Consider the following 13,847-nt stretch of genomic DNA (forward strand, 5'->3'; position numbering starts at 1 on the left):
AAAATTTGGCTTTACTATTCTAAAAAAAATTTGAAAACCACAATGATAGAGCATTGTATTAACTTTTGTTCAGGGAAGTGAAACCACAGTAAGGGATTTGAGAAGTTCCACTGGTAAAATGTTTTTTATTTCTTCTGGGTTTATTAAATACTTGTGACAGGTATTTAATTTTTGTCAGAAAGGTATTTGATTGCAAATATAATGATTATAGTAGGAGAGCTAAACAAAAGGTTTTTTTTTTTTTGTTTCAAGTTTTTATTTAAATTCTAGTTAGTTAACATATAGTGTAATATTGGTTTCTGGACTAGAATTTAGTGATTCATCCCTTACAGATAACACCCAGCGTTCATCACAACAAGTGTCCTCCTTAGTACCCATCACCCATTTAGCCCATCCCCCACACTCCTCCCCTCCATCATCCCTCAGTTTGTTCTCCATAGTTGAGACTCTTTTATGATTTGTCCCTCTCTCCTTTTTTTCCCCTTCTTTCCCCTATGTTCATCTGCTTTGTTTCTTAAATTCCACATATAAGTGAAGTCTTGTGGTATTTGTCTTTCTCTGGTTGACTTATTTCACTTAGCATAATACACCTCACTCTATCCATGTCATTGCAAATGGCAAGATTTCCTTCTTTTTTGTGGCTAAGTAGTATTCCATTGTGTATATATACCACATCTTCTTTATCCATTCATCTGTTGATGGACATTTGGGCTCTCTCCATAGTTTGGCTATTGTTGATAGTGCTGCTGTAAACATTAGGGTGCATGTGTCCCTTAGAATCAGTATTTTTTTATCCTTTGGGGTAAATACCTAGTAGTGCAATTGCTGGGTCATAGGGTAGCTCTATTTTTAATTTTTGAGGAACCTCCATACTGTTTTCCAGAGTGGCTGCACCAGCTTGCATTTCCACCAGCAGTGTAAGAGGGTTCCCCTTTCTCTGCATCCTCGCCAACATCTGTTGTTTCAGTGTTGTTAATTTTGGCCATTCTGACTGGTGTGAGGTGGTGTCTGACTGTGGTTTTATTTATATGTCCCTGATGTTGAGTGATGAGTGATGTTGAGCATCTTTCATGTGTCTGTTGGTCATTTGTATGTCTTCTTTGGAAAAATGTCTATTCATGTCTTCTGTCCATTTCTTAACTGGATTATTTGTTTTTTGGGGTTAAACCAAAAAATTATAATCCAGGCTGAAAAGGGCAAGGATTTTTTTTTTTTTTTTTTACAAATAAGTATTTTAATGATGAACTTCGGACAAGTTTTCCAAGCATAATATTTTCATTGAGGTATAGTTCCAGAAACTAGTCATGATCATGAGCTATTAGCAGTCTAGGAATCAGATGTAGTTATGTTCCAAATCTACCAAGATGTCCGATCTGTCATCCTTAGACTTGTTTTTTCAAGGCCTAGTAGACAAGGTTTCCTCTTGAGGATCTCTGTTCTTGAGTTCAGTTGCTAAATCCAGGTATAAAGGACCAGTTGGGGAAACTCAGGACAAGAAGATTAAATATTCTTTAGAGGAAAGGATAGGGTGTGATGGGTTGCTCATGTCCCTTCTATGTCCAACCCAATACAGAGAGCTTTTCTGCTGTTCCTGAAGCTGGTCCCATTTCTGTCCTGTGCCCATGCTCTTGGCCACCTTTGAGGTTGATCGTCAGCAATCAATACCTATGAGCTTTGATTTTGTTTATTTTTATAATTTATTTAATAATCTAAATTTTAAAAGATTAGTTCAGAAGCATTGACATATCTTTTTTTTAAAGGTTTATCTATTTATTTATTTATTTTAGAGAGAGAAGTTGGAGGAGGGGCCAAAGGAGAGGGAGAGAGAGTCCCAAGCCAACTCCACGTTGAGTGCAGAGCCCAATGCGGGTGATCTCATGACCCTGAGATCATGACCTGAGCCAAAATCAAGAGTTGCAGGCTTAACCCATTGCGCCACCCAGGCACTTGACATATCTTTTTTATAATGTTATCTGATACATGATATATGTTTATATTCCAAAACAGAAATATTTAGAAATTCAGTACTTTGAATCTTACTTTTTGTTTCTGTTTTTTTTTAAAGATTTTTTTCAGTTATTTATTCAAAAGAGAGAGACAGGATGAGTAGGGGGAGGAGCATAGGGAGAGGGACAAGCAGACTCCACACTGAGCACAGAGCCCGACTGGCGGCTCGATGTCATGACCCTGAGATCATGGCCTGAGCCAAAATCAAGAGTCTGATGCTTAACCAAGTGAGCCACCCAGGCACCCCTTGAATCTTACTTTTTTTTTAAACCTTTATATTGATGAATAATATATATAATGACAAACATTTTACTAGTGTATAGCTCAATGAGTTTTCATAAATGAAGCACATCCAGTTCAAGAAACAGAACATGACCAGCACCGAGTAGCTCCCCCTGTGCTCCCTTCCAGTCACTGACCCTACCATGGGTACTCACTATCTTGACTTTTTAGTCATTGGGTTAGTTTTGCCTGTTTTTTTGTGTTGTATGTAATTGGATACAGAAAATACAGATGGTCCCTGTCTTACGATGATTCAACCTAAGATTTTTCCATTTTACAATGGTGCACAAGCAATACACATTCAGTAGAAAGCATACTTTAAATTGTGAACTTTGATCTTTTCCCTGGCTGGCAATATGCAGTATGATACTCTCTCATGATGCTGGGCAGCAGCAACCATGACTCCCAATCAGCTACATGATCATGAGGGGAAATGACAGACACATAACTAACTATTCTGGTTTTCACTTTCAGCACAGTATTCAATAAATTACATGAGATAGTTAACACTTCATTATAAAGTAGGCTTTGTGTTAGGGGCCCTTGTCCTACCATAGGCTAATGTAAGTGTTCTGAGCATGTTTAAGGTAGGTAAGTCTACGCTATGATGTTCAGTAGATTAAATGCATTTTTGATTTATGGTATTTTCAATTTATAAGTCAAGGGAGATCTATGCATACTTTCAGCATCTTGCTTCTTTCAATTGATATTGTTTGTAAGAGTCCTCCTTATTGTTGCAAGTGGTTGTATATTGTTCATTTTTATTGCATGGTATTCCACTGTATGAATAGACCAAAACTTATTTATACCTTCTTCTACACTTATTTATAATTTCTTCTTCTAGTAACATTGCCCCTATGATCAGATGCAAAAATCTAACTTTAATTGCTTTCTCTGAATCTCTGAGGCCAAACAGTGCCCTCTGGAGGAAGAGGCTACCCTTTCCCATACTTTTAATTTCTTCAGTGTCAGAAAGCCATTCTGGTCCACTTTATTTTTTTTATTTTTTTATTTTTTAAAGATTTTTTTTTTTAATTTATTTATTAGAGAGAGAGAGAGTGAGAGAGAGAGCGCAAGAGGGGGAAGGGTTAGAGGGAGAAGCAGACTCCCCGCCGAGCAGGGAGCCCGATGTGGGACTCGATCCCGGGACTCCGGGATCATGACCTGAGCCGAAGGCAGTCGCTTAATCAACTGAGCCACCCAGGCGCCCCATTCTGGTCCACTTTAATAGCCCAGAGCTGTGCTGTTAATCCCGTATAGCTCCTAGCCAGATTTTTTTTTTTAAATTTTATTATGTTATGTTAATCACCATACATTACATCATTAGATTTTGATGTAGTGTTCCATGATTCATTGTTTGTGTATAACACCCACTGCTCCATTCAATATGTGCCCTCTTTAATACCCATCACCAGGCTAACCCATCCCCCCACTCCCCTCCCCTCTAGAACCCTCAGTTTGTTTCTCACAGTCCATAGTCTCTCATGGTTCGTCTCGATTTTTTTTTTTTTTTTTAAAGTAGGCTCCACATTCCCAGTGTGGAACCCAGTGCAGGGCTTGAACTCACAACCCTGAGATCAAGACCTGAACTGAGACCAAGGGTGGGACACCCAATTGACTGAGCTACCCAGGTGCCCCAGGGCAAGGAGTTTTTACTACCGGCTTTTAAAAAAAAAATCATGTATGTCTTAGTTCATTCAATTCAATTCAATAAACATTTATTGATCTCTGTTATGGTCCCATACAAGGTACTACATATGCAGATTAAGTCTTAGAGCTGCCCCAAAGGAGTTCAAGGTTTGGTATATTTTAATCATAAACTCATTATCTTTCTAGTTCAGATATAATGAGTTATATTTTTCTTTTTTTTTTTTAAGATTTTATTTATTTGAGAGAGAGAATGAGAGAGAGAGAGCACAGAGAGGGGGGAAGGCCAGAGGGAGAAGCAGACTCCCTGCTGAGCAGGGAGCCCGATACAGGACTCGATTCTGGGACTCCAGGATCATGACCTGAGCTGAAGGCAGTGGCTTAACCAACGGAGCCACCCAGGCGTCCCTAGTTATAGTTTTCTTTTGAAAAGAGCCAAATAACTGATTTGAGAGGAGATGTATTCATTATACTCATGGTATCTATTGATACAGTGTGATGTTCTCTTGGTTTCTTTATGTCTCTCTTTCCTCCTTGTTTATATCCTTTCCCAGCTCCCTACTCCCTCTCCCCTTACAATTCATCCCCCTCCCCATTCTTTATTATTTTAACACAGAAAATTTAAAAAGATAGTAGTAGAACTTACTTCATAGAGTTGTCATGAAGATTAAATGAATTGGTATAAATCTTAGTCTGTATGGGCTACCATAACAAAAATACCATAGACAGGGTGGCTTAAACATGGAATACTTACTTCTCACAGTTCTGGAGGTTGAGAAATCCAAGATCAAGGCACCAGCAGATTTGGTGCCTGGTGAGGGTCCACCTCCTGGTTCATAAGATGGCTGTCTTTGCATTGTGTCATTGCTCGGCAGAAAGAAAGTGACAGACTCTGGAGTCCCTCTTTTTTTTTTTTTTTTTTTTTAATATTTTATTTGACAGAAACACAGCGAGAGAGGGAACACAAGTAGGGGAGAGGGAGAAGCAGGCTTCCCGCCAAGCAGGGAGCCCCATGTGGGGCCCGATCCCAGGACCCCGGGATCATGACCTGGGCCGAAGGCAGACGCTTAACAACTGAGCCACCCGGGCGCCCCCTCTGGAGTCCCTCTTATAAGAGTACTATTTTTGCTCTTGAGACCTTCACCCTCATGTCTAATTACCTCCTAAAGGCCCCACCTCCCAATATTATCACATTGGGAGTTAGAATTTCAACACAGGAATTTTGGGTAGACACAAACATTCAGTGCATTGCAGTAGGTATATAAAGCTCTTAGAATGTTCCCTGGCACATGTTAAATGCTATATAGCTGTGTCTATATGTGTATCTTATTCTTACCATTACTTTACCATTTTTGTTTTCAGAATGTTCAGCCTGATAAAGAAATCGTTGTGGACATGATAATGTTCCTATGGCAGAAATGCAAATTAGGAATTCAGCGGATCAATATGCCCAGAAATGACTATGCAAAATTCACCCAGAAAATCAGTACTAATAAAGTACTCCTTTTTGTTTCCTTTCACTTGCTTTTTATTACTGCTAATTTAAGTTGTGATACACACTTTAAATCTAAATTTTCCCTATTTATCTACCTGCATAACTACCATTCTTTAAATGTGGTGCTGACTGAGCCTTTTTCTAAGTGTATTCTCTGCACTTCTGTGTTGTACATAGGGTACATGGGCTTGGTTTTTACCATGTACTCTGAAAAGGTAATGAAGTGAAAAAGTAATGTTGTTTCCTCATTTTAGTTCCCAAAGTGTGATGGCTAATTTCATGTGCTAAGCTTTGAAAGAGAGCTTTGAAGGCACCTAGCATGGAGCCTGAAACACCTGCCTCCCCTTCGCTGTTTTGTAAGACTTTGATAGTGATCACAACAGCTGCTTTGTGAGGGGAGAATGAGAACTTTGAGGATACTGATCATCTTTACTAATACGTTAAAAAAAGATGATAAATTTTCCATTATGGCTATAGATATGCAGATTGTAAGCTTAGGTGAATCTTCTTTATGAGTTTATAGAAACAGATTCATTAGGATCATTGATGTTTATAATTAAGATGTACTAATAAGGGGGTGTTTACCTGTCTAACATTTCCATATGTTTAGAAGATGATGACTTCAAGCAAGTCCTAAGTTTAAAAAAATATGACTCAACAATGTAATATTTTAATTGATTTTCTCTTTTTAGTGGGTTTATCTTCTGTGGCAGATAAATGAAGTAATTCACTGCTATAAAATGGAAGACATTGATGTTGTGGTGGTAGCAGAGGTCACGTTGCGATTAAGTGAAATATTGGAGTTATTAGGAAACCCACGAAGAAAATTTAAAAAATCTCTAGGTAATACAATGAATGAAAAAGTATGAAGTTACTAATATACGTATACACATATGAATGTGTAAGTATAAATTGGAATACAGGGGCACCTGGGTGGCTCAGTCGTTGGGCGTCTGCCTTCGGCTCAGGTCATGATCCCGGGGTCCTGGGATCGAGCCCCGCATTGGGCTCCCTGCTCCGCGGGAAGCCTGCTTCTCCCTCTCTCACTTCCCCTGCTTGTGTTCCCTCTCTCACTGTGTCTCTCTCTGTCAAATAAATAAATAAAATTAAAAAAAAAAAGTATAAATTGGAATACAGAATAACTACTGTGAATGGAAGCTAGGCATTTCAGTACTATGCTTCCTTGATGATTTATAACCAGAGACAGAAATAACAGAGGTTTAACCAAGGGAATGTTAAAAAGAGGTTATATGCTGTATGGTTCCGTGGCAGGTAAGTGTATTTTGTCTTCCCCTCACTCATGTACTCCCCTTCTCCATTCCTCATTACCACTTTCACCTCTCTTCCTCTTCCTCGTTCTTTCTTTTTTACTTTTCACTCCTCCTTTTTATCCCCTTTCCTCCTCTGCCATTTCCCGATAGAGTGTATGCTGCTTGAAGGAAGAGAACAAGTTTTGGTTGCCATTATATTTTTGGTACCCACCACACTGCCCCACACAGACTGGTAACTTAAATAAATGTCTGTTGAATGGATCAGTGTTTTACATTTTATCTCCTTTTTAATTTTCTCTTATCTTCTGATTCCCTCCTTTTAAAATTTGTTGTCTTCACTTATTTATTTCTCCTCTTCTTTTCCCCCTTTCCTCTTATCTTCCTCTTTTTTGTTCTCATTTCCTACCCACTCCCTACTCTCTCTGCCCCAGTCCCTTTCTGCCAGCATTCTTCTCCTTCCAGAAGTTTCCTTCTCTCAAAGGACAACCTTATGCTCTGACCTTCTTTCTTCAGCATGTGGTTGAACCCTTGAACCATCTGTTTTAAAAAGTAACCCATATGTAGGTAGTAAGGTGGGGGTGTGGTTAGTGGGTGTTTACTTTCCTATTTCACCCCTCTTACATAGTGTGTATGACATTTGAGGGACTTTGTCGTAAAGTAATTATCATAGTAATTGTTTTCCCAGAGATTCATTAATCAGGCTCTGCTGTCCTCAGTTGTTGAGTGTGGCTTAGCAGATGGAAGTTTAGAGCCATGGTTCTCAAATTTTGATTGGCATCAGTATCACTTGGGAACTTGTTAAAAATACAAAGGCCCAGATCCTGTCCTACTTCATCTAGCCTGGGCCTTTCTAGTCTTTATTAGTTTATCTGGTGATTTTGATACACATCAAAGTTTGAGAACTACTGGCTAAAGGTCTCTCGCTATCTAATACATTCAATGGTCTGAAGTCCTATTTTTTTTGAAATGTCCTGTCTTAAAATGCCTTTTCCTTTTTTAAAATTTTTATTATGCAGAATTTCAAATAGAGAGAGATGAAATAAGTTACCCTGTACCTATTATCCAGTACCAATATTATGAACATTTTGCCAATCTTAATTTCATTTCTTCCTGTAACACATTTTTTCCTCTGGGGTGTTTTAAAGCAGACATAATGTCATTTCACCAGTAAATACCTCAATGTGTGTGTGTGTGTTGGTTTGTCTATGTAACAGATAAAGATTTTGTTTTGTTTTACAAAACTATAATGCCATTATTACTTTACTTTACAAAATTAGGGGAAAATTCCTATGTCCCTGACTATATAAAAATTTCTTAAGTTGCGGGGTGCCTGGGTGGCTCAGTCATTAGGCATCTGCCTTGGGCTCAGGTCACGATCCCAGGGTCCTGGGATCGAGCCCCACATCGGGCTCCCTGCTCTGCAGAAAGCCTGCTTCTCCCTCTCCCACTCCCCCTGCTTGTGTTCCCTCTCTTGCTGTCTCTCTCTCTGTCAAATAAATAAATAAATAAATCTTTAAAAAAAAAAAATCCTAAGTTGGCTTGTTCCAATCAGGATCCAAATAAGCCCATGCATTTTACTTTCTTACATTTTTCTTGAGTCTCTCTTTCTAATCTATAACAGTTCTTTTCCTCCTCTCCCTTTCAAGCCATTTATTTTTTTGAAGACATTGATTTGTCATCTTGTAGGATTCCCCACATTCTGGATTTGGCTGTTTGTGTCTTTGTGGTATTAACTTGTTTCTCTACCTGGTAGTTGGATCTAGAGGCTTGTTTAGATTCAAGTGATATCTTATCAAAAACAATTCCTGCCAATATCTTATACACTTGGCAAGAATACTTCATAGGTGGTGCTGTTTACTCCCTGTTGTGTTGAATCAGGAAGCATATAATGCCTAGTTATCCCACATGTTGTGTTGTAAAGACTTACCAGTGAGTTCAGCTATTGTCAGCCTGACCTTTTTCCTAGGTTGTTTTCCCCAGATGTAGATTCTGAGACAAGTTGTTGAGTGAAGTAGTTACCTAGGGAAGCAGGATGGTGGTGTGGAGAAGTGAGACAGAAAATGAAAAGAAGGCAATACAAAGTGCAGTAAGTTAAGGAGAAGGCTACTTTTGTAGGTTTAGGACTTTTTCCCATGAGAGACCTCTAAGAGACTGTATAGAACCTGCCCCAGAGAGCTGGGAGGTTGAGATATTTATACAACTTTTATCTGTCATTGATTGAAGGCTACTGGAGGAGTGGGAGTGAGAAGCCGGAAAGGGCTTCAAACTTCTATCATTCCTCCTGCACTTACTATATTGAATTCTTAAGTGAAGAACTACTTCATCAGCTATTTGGTTACTCTGGCTATTTTTGATTGTGTGGTAGACATTATACTTGCCAAATATATTATAGAAATAACTTGAAGCCTTAGATGAGGTTAATGTTCTTCCAGAGAAGATTATGCTTGCTTTTACTAGATGCATGAAGACATTATTACTCTAGGATCCCATTAGTCCACTTTGAGAGATTAAGATAATTGGAAGCTGAGATGCTCTCCTGTTGACTTACTTTCCATTTACCCTAAGTCCTGGGATGCAAGCCTCTTCTGGCTTCTTACTCTAAGTGGCCCTGGATCCTAATCTCTGTTGCTTTAGTTCTCAGGGCTGTCAGAAGCATTACTCAGCTTCTCAGCTTTCCATTTCAGAATTGACAAAAGTCCTCAGTTGGGGAGGTAGCTCTAATGCCATTCTTTATTCCCTGGGCTCTCTTCCCAAGATCCAGGTGATACTCTTTTCTCAAGATCCTAGCTCTGTATTTATATTTTCATGATCTTCTTTGCTTACAGATGAAGAAATAAAACTTTTTCAGCTTTTTTTTTTTTTTTAAAGATTTTATTTATTTGACAGAGAGAGACACAGTGAGAGAGGGAACACAAGCAGGGGGAATGGGAGAGAGAGAAGCAGGCTCCCCGTGGAGCAGGATCATGACCTGAGCCGAAGGCAGACGCTTAACGACTGAGCCACCCAGGTGCCCCTCAGCTTTTCTAGTGGTCTCTAGTCAGGAGAATTTTTCCAGGTTACCTGTTATTGAAAACAAAAGGCCCAATGATTACCTTTTTTTTTAAAGTCTATTTCTTATTCAATTTTATTTTGTTTATTATTACTTTTGGGAGACTATTGTTTTGTTGTATTTTATACTCTGTTTAATTATAAATTAAATGCAATTTGTTGATTCTTTGCTAAAGTGTTTCATTTCTAAAGAACTAATTGATATTGGAGCATGATCCATTTATAAATAGAAAATCTATGTTTATGTAGTGAGGGGTTGTCCCCATTTAGATATATAATTTCTTATAACTTTTCCAACATTATTATTATCATAATCTTATTGGCACATAAAACAGAAAGTACAAGTCATTCTTGTATATTAATTATGACAATCTGATTCAAAATGTTTATTGGACTGTTGATTAAGTAATGGATTATTTAGTTTAAATTATTGAGTACATTTTAAAATAGGAAACTAGAATTGCCATATATTTATGATTTATTTTTGTTTCACTCAAACCAGCCTTGTCTGATATTTGTGCAAATTCATAAGGCTTTTACACTGTTTTGTGAATGCTTTTCAATGGACTTTATAGACTATATAGAAAGACCAGTCTCTTTACCATTATATTACCTTGTTAATAATCAAGATTTTTAATTTTGTTTGTTGTACTGCAAGATGCTTTTAAATTAACTTATATAAAGACAAAATGTAATTATATGGAAGAAATAATTTTGTATTTAGTCACCTTCTAAGTGTTGAATCATTTCTAAAATCATGAGTAATCAAAAAGGTAACCAATTTGGCATAACATTTTTTAGGATTATGATTCACTGCTATGTTTACATTTTTTTCCTTCCTCCTCTTCTTTCCTCTGGTCCTTCCTTCTTTCCCTTTGTTTCTTCTCTCCTTCTCACTCCTCTTCTTCCTACTTTTACCCCTTTCACTTCCTCCTCTTCCTCCTCCTCTTCCCTTCCTTCCTCTTCTGTTACTTCCTTCCTTCTTTTCCTCCCCCCCCTCCCCCACAGAGATACCTTTAAGAAAAGGAACTGGTGAATTCTTTGGTATGTCGAGAGGGAACGTAGAAATTCTTCCAATACTAAAGGTATTGCAAAAATATTTTAGAAAATACAATTAAAAACATGAATTTAGATTTTCAGATAATATTAAATTTGTAAATATGTAATGGTTAATTATAGAAATAATTTTGAATATTTAATATTTGAGAATTTATAGTGTCTACATACATTGAAAACTACAGGGGACATTTTCTACCTTTTGCTTTTACTGTAGAAAAAAAATCCCAATCAGCTTTAAAAATAACCTGGTAAATTATCTTAAAAGGATTTGTAGTTACATTACCACTGGTATTTTGAATGTGTTGTGATTCATAGACTCATGGAGCAGAGAGGTCCTGCTCAGCATATTCCTCTGGCAGATTCAGTGAGTTTTACCTGTTGAAAAGATACTTAGAACAGTCCCTGGCACTGGGCAAGTTCTTAGTGATTGTTACCTTAAGAGAAGAAAGGGGGTGAGGGAGATAAATAGCTATTCCTCTTCTTAATTATGTTTTTCTTACAATATTTGAATTATTTCTGTCCATCAAAGATTGTGTTGTTCTATAGATCTGAATGGGAGTCTAGGGAACCATGTCATATATGTTATAAACACTTTTATTTATAGACAAGAACTAGAATAGCATTTTGTCAAGTCTGTCCTATGTGATGCTAATACTGTGCTTCAGAAAAGGATGCCAGAGTCAAGTAACTTTGGGTGACTTTGGATGAAACACAACAGGTTCTTTACTATAAGACTTCTCAGAGGCCTTCATTTGCTTATGAGCATTGTGGTTTTCCAAGAAGATTACATGAAAATAAAACCCATTTTACGCCCTATGGAATAACTACTTAGGACACTAGTGTTCATGGACTACTGTTGAAAAATACTTTTCTAGAGAGGAAGCCAGTGATCTATATTTTTGTTTGATTAATTCAAAAATTGTAATTTTAAATTACAAAAGTTGTATTAACATTAGAGGATATTTTGAGGTATAAAAAGGGAAAAATCTGCAATTTCCCTATATAGACTGAAATATTATTTTTTTTATATTCTCTTCTAGTCTTTTTTTTTTTTAAAGATTTTTTATTTATTTATCTGAGAGAGAGAATGAGAGACAGCGAGCACGAGAGGGAAGAGGGCAGAGGGAGAAGCAGACCCCCAGCTGAGCAGGGAGCCCGATGCAGGACTCGATCCCGGGACTCCAGGATCGTGACCTGAGCCGAAGGCAGTCGCTTAACCAACTGAGCCACCCAGGCGCCCATCTCTTCTAGTCTTTTTTATATTTTTTAGCATAGTAGCATTCTGATGTTTTTTTCCTAACATTATTTCATCAGCACTTTTCCTGTTGCTAAATGTTAATACTCATAATTGCTATATTTTCTCTGAAAAATCAATTTGAAATATATGTCATAAAATTATAAAGAATATTATAAGGCAGACCCATTTCCCCTTAAGAAACAATACATTATTAGTACAGTTGGAACTCCTCCACTAACTCCTTTGATTATATCACCTTTCTTCCTGCCTAGCAGAACTGGTATTCTAAATATAATGACTATAAATTCCAGGCATACTTTTATTACATATGTGTGTTTTTCCCAGAAAGAGAGTATTGCTTTTAAATTTATATATATATATAGTCATAGTGTGACTGCAGCTTGCTTTTTATCTCAGTATTGTGTTTGTGAGATTCACTCCAGTTGATTTGTGGTAGTCATAGTGATGATTTTTGCTACACATCTAACTTGCTCAAGATTTGCATAGTAAGTAGATTTGAACTTAGGTGTATTGCCTTCAACGTCCAGGTATTTAGTCACTATGCTATGTTTGATTTTAAAAAAAAAGTGTCTTCAGGATACTTGTATAAAAGATACTTTTCTAATACATAAAATATGCAAGTCCTGTAACTGGGTACCAATCAAATATCATGAATATACTGGAGGACTGGGGGATCATTCTGAATTTACTTTCTTCTAATGATAGGTTTTAGGGAATGCAATTTTGAGTTCTTTATGTAGCATTGTGTCTTGAGAGAGCTAGAGTTGAGAAATCTTAATTGGGGACAGTATGTTTGAAATTCACAAGAGATTGAGGAGGCATAATAGCTGTCTGCCAAGGTTTTTCCAGGGATCACTTATAGTGCTTGCTAAATATACAGCTTCCTATTTCTCACTTAAGGCATATGGAATCATAATTTCAGTTGTGGGGTGTTAAAAGTTTATAATTACAGGTATTTTCCTCTTAAAATTCCCCCAGGTAGATTCTTTTTTTTTTTTTTTAAGATTATTTATTTATTTATTTGAGAGAGAGTGAGAACAAGCAGGGGGAGCGGCAGAGGGAGAGGGAGAAGCAGGTTCCCTGTGTGGGGCTTGATCCCAAGACCCCAGGATCATGATCTGAGCCCAAGGCAGACGCTTAACCGACTGAGCCACCCAGGCACCCTTCCCAGATAGATTCTTAAGGAAACTAGAATTTCAGAATCACTGGCTTAGTGGGCCAGCACTTATTCTCTGAGGCTTCATAGGGCAGGAATAAGAATAGTAATAGAAGTTACAAAGTGCTAGATTTTAGCTTCAGGTGGAAAATTTCTGGCAATTAAAGCCACTAAATAAAATGAGTTTCATAGAAGGTGGTAGTTTTCCCAAATGAAGCTGAAGACCGTTTATGAACTATTGATACTCTTATTTAAATTAGAAAAATGTGCCCTTTCCTTGATATGATTTATTACCATATGCTGGGAAATTGCCGAAATAAATATACAGGTCTGTGATGATAACAGCATGAATGGCACCCCCTAAAATTGTGCGATAGACAACCTGCCCAGCAGTACTGTGGCATATGGTAGATGTAGTACAGGTGGTTCGTTGGTGTGACCTAAGGATTCACCAGATGGTGTTGGAAGACCCAGAGTTGAATCTTTCTTTTTTAATTTAATTTTATTATGTTATGTTAATCACCATACATCATTAGTTTTTGATGTAGTGTTCCATGATTCATTGTTTGCGTATAACACCCAGTGCTCCATTCAACACGTGCCCTCTTTAATACCCATCACCAG

The 13,847-nt window shown here is 37.5% G+C and overlaps 1 protein-coding gene across 1 annotated transcript in view; it reads left to right on the forward strand.

Annotated features, from left to right (window-relative positions):
* CFAP54 (cilia and flagella associated protein 54) overlaps window positions 1-13,847 on the forward strand; it is a 242,110-nt gene that overhangs the window by 39,649 nt on the left and 188,614 nt on the right. The window contains exons 13-16 of the mRNA XM_081818984.1: window positions 5,299-5,433; window positions 6,124-6,274; window positions 10,759-10,835; window positions 11,125-11,221. Coding sequence (XP_081675110.1) covers window positions 5,299-5,433; window positions 6,124-6,274; window positions 10,759-10,835; window positions 11,125-11,221 — 460 coding nt within the window. The remainder of the gene's footprint in view (window positions 1-5,298; window positions 5,434-6,123; window positions 6,275-10,758; window positions 10,836-11,124; window positions 11,222-13,847) is intronic.

Source organism: Leptonychotes weddellii, chromosome 5 (genome assembly GCF_054177405.1).
Source record: "Leptonychotes weddellii isolate Sample4059 chromosome 5, ASM5417740v2, whole genome shotgun sequence".
Taxonomy (NCBI): Eukaryota; Metazoa; Chordata; class Mammalia; order Carnivora; family Phocidae; genus Leptonychotes; species Leptonychotes weddellii.